Consider the following 7,545-nt stretch of genomic DNA (forward strand, 5'->3'; position numbering starts at 1 on the left):
ACAAGGCCTAAGGTGAGATGGATCACAGAGCCATCTTGAAAATCCTGACCACACAAAATGTCCTCCACATCACAGCAGCAAACGTGATCCTCCTTGTGGTGAAGCCCAACCCATGCGTCCAGGTCCGCATCGTAGTACGCCTGATTCCATCAAGCGGCACTGGCAGGCTATGGCTATGGCTGTTCAGGACCAGTCCATAGACGGACCACCGCATGGCTTTTCCACCTCGGTGCCGAAGGCCATAGAGCAAACTGTGCAGCAGAGTCGGAACAAGAAATAAATTCGATTCCAAGTCGGTTCGGCTTGACTCTTAGAGAAAAGGAATGAGAACGAGCTCTTCAGTCTAGAGCAGCAAGAACGCAATGCATGCTCCAAAAACATAAGTTTGCCCAAATAACGGTGATCAAACTGACGTCGCAAGATAACATTTTTCCATGCTTCAAATTTTCAAGGAGAATCAAAGCCACCAAATGTCTCACTCTCGAAAAAAGTGTTCCTAAGAGTTTACGGAAATAAGGCAGCTCCAACTCCGAAGTTTGTCTTAACATCAACTCATACTAAACATAAACAGTGAGACTAATCACTCAGCTGCAGCAACCTCCTGTCCTCCCATGGCCTCGTCGCCTTCAGCTGGCCTGTCCATCTTGACACCAACATCCTCCTTGGCATAGTCACCGTGGACCTGGACATCACAGAGGCCATTAGCTCAAAATGCCACAAGACTTAAACTACATGAACAGACAAACTTTGCTTCAAGTAGTTACCTCCATGAGCTTTCCGATGTCAAACTTTGGTGCTTTTAGGATCTTCACCTTGCGGATGAAGACATTTTGCAAGGGGAATATGCTAGAGGTGGCTTTCTCGATTTCCTTTCCAATGACCTCAGGGATGAACTTGGACACGAGTTCTTTCAGATCACAAGTTGAAGCTTGGTTGCTCATGATTTCAGTCATCTTCCGACGAATCTGCAAAAACAGAAATGGTGTTCATATGACAAACAAGCTAAGAGAGATTCAAGCCTCTTTAAAACATGAGATATCTTCAGAACTGTCACCTGTCTGATTTGGCTTGCTTGAGCATAGCAAGTGCGCTTCACTTGATTGGGCCGCCTCTTGGTGAACCCAATGCAGAACAGACGTAGCATGTAGTTATCGGTGGTCTTGACATCAACATGTGCCTCAATAAGCGTCTGCCATTTCTTCACCAGTGAACGGAGCTTATCGGTAGTGAAGCTCATACCCTAACAAGATAACAAGATGGTTAAAGACACAATATAGAACATAGGTCTCCTAACAGTGTGAAGTGAACTAGAGATCATTACCCAGAAGTTTGTGAGAACATTTCTCCCTTGTATATCCTCTGCACGAAGTCTAATCTTCCTGTATGCCTGGTCTTCATCACTCTGAAGATCAGCCAAGGAGACCTCAAATACTCTGTGCTTTAAACCCTCAGAGGCAATCTGAAAACAAACAGAAGAAACTGAGTTACATGCAGTCATGGAATCACAAAAAAGGAGCAGTGCAACCATTCTGGCATACAAATTTATATAGCACTGCACAAGATCAAGAAAAGGTCTAACCTGACTGAAAAAGTGCCCTAATAAATGGATGGATATGTAAGGTTCAGCAATACATCTCAGCAACTAATCAATCACTACTTCACCACAATACACGAAGGCAATAGTACGATACCCAAACAGAGTGAGAAGGTGAAGAGTGCGAATACCTTGGTGCCCTGTGTCCTGGAGACAAGGGTCTTGCCGATGTTGCGCACGCTGAAGACCGACGGAGCCTTGATATCATACCAATCCTTTTTGCTGAACGGATCCACGCTGCAAGGCAAGAGAAACAGACACACCAAGAAAACGGGTCAGCCGGCCAGAGGAGGCCAAAGAACAGCTGAAAACGAGTGCCATGCATCATTAAGTTCAGTACAGCCAAAAAGGATTTTAAAGTGGCCAAAAACATCAGAACTTAGCTTATATACATCGACACCAGATGCAGTGAAATTCGAGGGACAATTTCAGATTAGAATGGGTGTAACGATGGATAAAATTCAGCAGTTCTGTACTATCCTTCAGGTAGTCACAATCAAAAGTTGCTGCACCCAACCCGACACAACTAAGAAAAATTAACTATCAAGCAGTTCCGAGGTTTAGCATTGAACAGATGGGCACAACAAATATCACAGGCCTAGTGTCCTCGCTCAAAGAAATCATGTGACGTCATAACATTACAGAGTAATGAATGGTCATCTGCGCACCAAAAGGTCCATAAGAGCAAAATCTAACCATCTCTGAATGTTAAACTCCCGGTTTCCGATCCGCAGACGGAAGAGGATAAGGGGGAGAGATAACTCACGTCTTCTTCTTGCCTCCCTTCTTGCCCTTGGAGATACGCTTATTCTTGCCTACCGCCATTGCGAGAACTAATCGCTGCGTCCGTGCAGCGGCGAGGGGAGCGGAGCGGGGCGGCGCGCTGGTTGCGGGTGCGCTAGGTTTTGGAGGGCCACCGGCTGCCCTGCGCTTTTATACGGGGGGACGGGGTGCAGGCCAACGGGCCGATTTGCAGGCCCCAACGGCCGAGGAGCCGGGAGTGTCGCCTGGCCCGCTAACGGCATTCTATGGGGCGGGCCTTAGCGGGTCAAGGGCGTTATCGGGCTGTGCTCGTGCCGGGGGTGCGTCCCAAGCACGGCACTACTATGCGGGCCGGTCCGGCACGGGCACGAGTGAGTTCAGGCCGTCCCTAATGGACATGTATAGACGCATGGCCCAAGGCCTGATGTTCTTGTTCTCCATCCCCTGTGCGGCTGTGCCCCTGTCCAGTTCCTCCCAAAATCCAGCATGAGGCCAAGATGATTTTGATTTACTCTCTCTATACCTATAAAAAAATCGTTTTAAACAAAATTTTTAAGTTAAGGTCTTGTTTAGTTCTGAAAACTTTTTGATTTTCGGTACCGTAGCACTTTCGTTTTTATTTGACAAACATTATCTAATCATGAAGTAACTAGGATTAAAAGATTCGTCATGTGATTTACAGATAAACTGTGCAATTAGTTTTTGTTTTCGTCTATATTTAGACACATGCATAGAACATTAAATATACATAAAAAAATAAACTAATTACACAATTTGGTTGAGAATCGCGAGACGAATATTTTAAGCCTAGTTACTCTATGATTAGCCTTAAGTGCTACAGTAACCCACATGTGCTAATGACAGATTAATTATGCTTAATAGATTTGTCTTACAGTTTCCTGACGAGCTATGTAATTTGTTTTTTTTATTAGTTTCTAAAAACCCCTTCGACATGCTTCCGACATATCCGATATGACACCTAAAAAATTTTCATCTCCAATCTAAACAGACCCTAAATTTGTAACATGAATGTTCCTAGAACATAAGCTTGCGCAAGTAACCTACAGATCATCCAGGCATAGCAAGGAAACATAACTTTCAAGCAAAAATAAAGCCACCACAGATCCAGATCTTGTGGGGGTATAAACCCCTATACCCTCACGGGCCTATATGGGCCGCACCATCAGAGGTGGCTCGGCCCACAAGATGAAGACGTGCGGCGCACGACTCGTCGGCGTGCACCGCAAGACTACAAGATTTTGTACCAAATAGGATACTTTGCTTGTAACTCTGTCCCTTCAGGATATATAAGGAGGGGCAGGGGTCCCCTAGAGGACAGACCATATCACATCATATTCTCTCAACACAAATCAATACGACCAGACGCAGGACGTAGGTATTACGCCAACTCGGCGGCCGAACCTGGATAAAAAGCTTGTCCGTGTCTTGCGTCACCATCGAGTTCGTAGTTTGCGCACCGTCTACCGATAAACTACTACCGTGGGTATACCCCAAGGTAGACTGCCGACCAGCTTTCGTCGACAGTGGCGCGCCAGGTAGGGGGTGTGCGTACAGCTCTCCCGACGAACAAGATGGCCATCATCCCCGACTTCGCGGCCATGGCGGGCGACTTCACGTTCACCGTCAGCCTCAACAACTTCACCGCCATGACCACGGAGGAGGTGTAGATCCGATCTGCGCCAACCACTTCTTCATCGACGTCGGCGGCGGCTTCAACCACGCTGGCTATGGTTTCGACCACACCAGCAGCGTCTCCGACCACGCCGACAATGCGTCACCTGCTTCCCTACTACAAAGAGAGGCAGATCGACGACATCGATCTGCTCGGGCTAACGACCAAGTTGTTTGGCCTACTTGCTCTGACCACCAGTCGCAATAATAATCGCCGCGAAGAACGGCGCTACGACAACCGCGACCACCGTCACGATAACAAGTCCAAAAGCTCGAGGGCCAGACAATTTTGTCGTCACCGACCAGACTTTCATCCAAAGATAAGTACACTTCTAATATCTTATTTATTTTTGGCATAATATTTTTTATTATCCTTCAAAACCAACTTTTTGTTTAGCCACACTAGTTTTTTCTCCTACACGAGCTTTCCAGAGCCGGTACTGTCTCCGACTCCTCCCTACACGTGCACGAGATCCGCCCTCTGCGTTCCGGGTGGTCGGCAGTAGCTCTCTGGCGAGGCTGGCAATCCCACGCGTGTCTAGGTTCCGCACCTCATGCTGATTGTTGGCTAGACCAGAGCTGGTACAAGCTCTAGGATGAATTAACTACTCGTGCTAATTTTATAATAAAAAGTCTAAAACTTATCTCAGTGCTGATTTTTTATCTAGAGTTTATTTATACATCATGTACTACCTATTTTCTCTATATTTATTTTTCAGGAGTTTGGCCCAGTCGACAAGCTACGCTCGGGGACTCGTCGACTATTCCCTACGCTGTGCCCGGGGACTGCTCCGACCACCGAGCACGTTTACGTTCCCAACCACGCTCGGGGACTTGTCGACTACTCTCTATGCTATGCTCGAAGAATGTGCCGACCACCGAGCACGTTTACGTTCCCAACCACGCTCGGAGACTTGTCCACCGGTCCCTACGCCGTGCTCGGGGACTGTGCCGACCACCGAGCACTATACGCTCGGGGACTGGTCGACCAGCTCACCAATTTAAGAGCTTGGGGACTGCACCGACCACCGAGCACTATACGCTCGGGGACTGGTCGACCAGCCCACCAATTTGAGAATTCGGGGACTGTACCGACCACCGAGCGTTCTATGCTCGGGGACTGGTCGATTAGTCTATTCAATTGCATACGAGCATGATATGCTCGGGGACTGGTAAATTCAATTTTTTAGACCTTGCTACAAGGCTCATACTTCGCCTTCCAGCAAGCTCGGGGACTACATCGGTACGATGCATCTGGCGATGCATCTCAGTTTCAGAATTTCTTTGAGGACTTTTCTTTTGACCCTGGCACCACGTGCCTACGTCACCTACTACCAGGCTCGGGGACTAAGTGGGCACACTTCACCTTGCGGTGAATTTGCTTGCTTTTTTGATGTTTATACCTTTCAAAAAAGTAAAGTGGGCACACTTCACCAAGAAAGAAATCTTTTTTAATTTAGAGCACCATGCATTCTTCGAACAACCTGCTTCTTCGATGTCAATGTCGATCAACTGTCTTTTGAGTTGGTCAAAATACCGTTGCAACTGTTCGGGCAACTTTCCTGTTTATTGAAGACGTCAAGCCTCACTGATCGAAGAAGCTCAAGACGGCGTGTTACATCATAATACATGGTGCTCGGGGACTAGCTGTGGGGGTATAAACCCCTATACCCTCACGGGCCTATATGGGCCGCACCATCAGAGGTGGCTCGGCCCACAAGATGAAGACGTGCGGCGCACGACTCGTCGGCGTGCACCGCAAGGCTACAAGATTTTGTACCAAATAGGATACTTTGCTTGTAACTCTGTCCCTTCAGGATATATAAGGAGGGGCAGGGGTCCCCTAGAGGACAGACCATATCACATCATATTCTCTCAACACAAATCAATACGACCAGACGCAGGACGTAGGTATTACGCCAACTCGGCGGCCGAACCTGGATAAAAAGCTTGTCCGTGTCTTGCGTCACCATCGAGTTCGTAGTTTGCGCACCGTCTACCGATAAACTACTACCGTGGGTATACCCCAAGGTAGACTGCCGACCAGCTTTCGTCGACAGATCTCGACCAAAAAAAGTGTTTCAAGGTAACACGACAACTTTAAATGAGAAATCCATCTGTTGGAGTTGCTTTAAAAAAATGTAAAAATAGCCTAGATAATATGGATAACATATCTGTTGGAGTTGCTCTTAAGCCTATAGACATATAAACAGCAATACTATCACTCGGATGCAGCAACCTCCTGTCCCCCCATTGCCAAGTCGCCTTCTGCGGGCCTTTCAATATGAACACCAACGTCATCCTTGGCGTAGTCACCATGCACCTGGGAGTCACACAACATTATTAGATTAAAAAGAAAGGCACAATGCTAAACTACTGTAACACAGAAACTTTGCTTCAAGTAGTTACCTCCATTAGTTTTCCAATGTCAAATTTTGGCGCCTTCAGAATCTTCACCTTGCGGATGAAGACATTCTGTAAAGGAAAGATGCTAGAGGTGGCTTTCTCAATTTCCTTTCCAAATGACCTCAGGGATGAACTTGGACACGAGCTCTTTAAGATCACAAGATGAAGCTTGGTTACTCATGATTTCGGTCATCTTCCTTCAAATCTGCAAAACATAAATGGTATCAATGTAACAAGACACAGCAGACAAGCTAAGAGAGTTTCAAGCCTCTTTATAAACATATCTCCAGAACTGTTACCTGTCTGATTTGGCTTGCCTGAGCATAGCAAGTGCGCTTCACTTGATTGGGCCGCCTCTTGGTGAACCCAATACAGAACAGCCGCAGCATGTAGTTATCAGTGGTCTTGACATCGACATGAGCCTCGGTAAGTGTCTGCCACTTCTTCACGAGGGAGCGGAGCTTGTCAGTAGTGAAACTCATTCCCTAACAAGATGACAAGGACGGTTAGAGACATGAACATAAGCGTGGTAACTGTGTGAACTAAACAAGAGATCGTCACCCAGAAGTTTGTGAGAACATTTCTCCCTTGTACATCTTCTGCACGAAGCCTGATCTTCCTGTATGCCTGGTCTTCATCACTCTGGAGATCAGCTAAGGAGGCCTCAAACACTCTGTGCTTAAGACCCTCAGAGGCAATCTGCAAAACAAACAGAAGAAATTCAGATGGAGAGAACTATAATATCACATATACAAATTTAAACTGAGTACTATAAACAGAAAATTCTGATAGAACTACAAAGGAACTAAGGCCCTGTTTAGTTCCCAACCAAAAAAAATTTCATCCATCCCATCGAATCTTTAGACACATGCATGAAACATTAAATGTAAATAAAAAAATAAACTAATTACACAGTTTGGTTGAGAATTACGAGACGAATCTTTTAAGCCTAGTTAGTCCATGATTAGCCTTAAGTGCTACAATAACCCACATGTGTTAATGATATATTAATTATGCTTAATATATTTATCTTACAGTTTCCAGACGAGCTATGTAATTTGTTTTTTTATTAGTCTCTAAAAAATCCCTCC

The 7,545-nt window shown here is 46.1% G+C and overlaps 1 protein-coding gene and 1 pseudogene across 1 annotated transcript; both read right to left on the reverse strand.

Moving 5' to 3' along the window:
• Window positions 368–2,512, reverse strand: LOC8060639 (40S ribosomal protein S3a). The gene is made up of 6 exons (XM_002463093.2): window positions 2,361–2,512; window positions 1,726–1,831; window positions 1,322–1,459; window positions 1,055–1,240; window positions 765–965; window positions 368–682 (listed from the first exon to the last, which is right to left on the reverse strand). The coding sequence occupies exons 1-6, from the start codon at window positions 2,417–2,419 to the stop codon at window positions 581–583; spliced, it is 792 nt and encodes a 263-aa protein (XP_002463138.1). The 5' UTR covers window positions 2,420–2,512; the 3' UTR covers window positions 368–580.
• LOC8060640 lies at window positions 6,124–6,936 on the reverse strand (annotated as a pseudogene).

This window comes from Sorghum bicolor, chromosome 2, assembly GCF_000003195.3.
Source record: "Sorghum bicolor cultivar BTx623 chromosome 2, Sorghum_bicolor_NCBIv3, whole genome shotgun sequence".
In the NCBI taxonomy this organism is placed as follows: Eukaryota; Viridiplantae; Streptophyta; class Magnoliopsida; order Poales; family Poaceae; genus Sorghum; species Sorghum bicolor.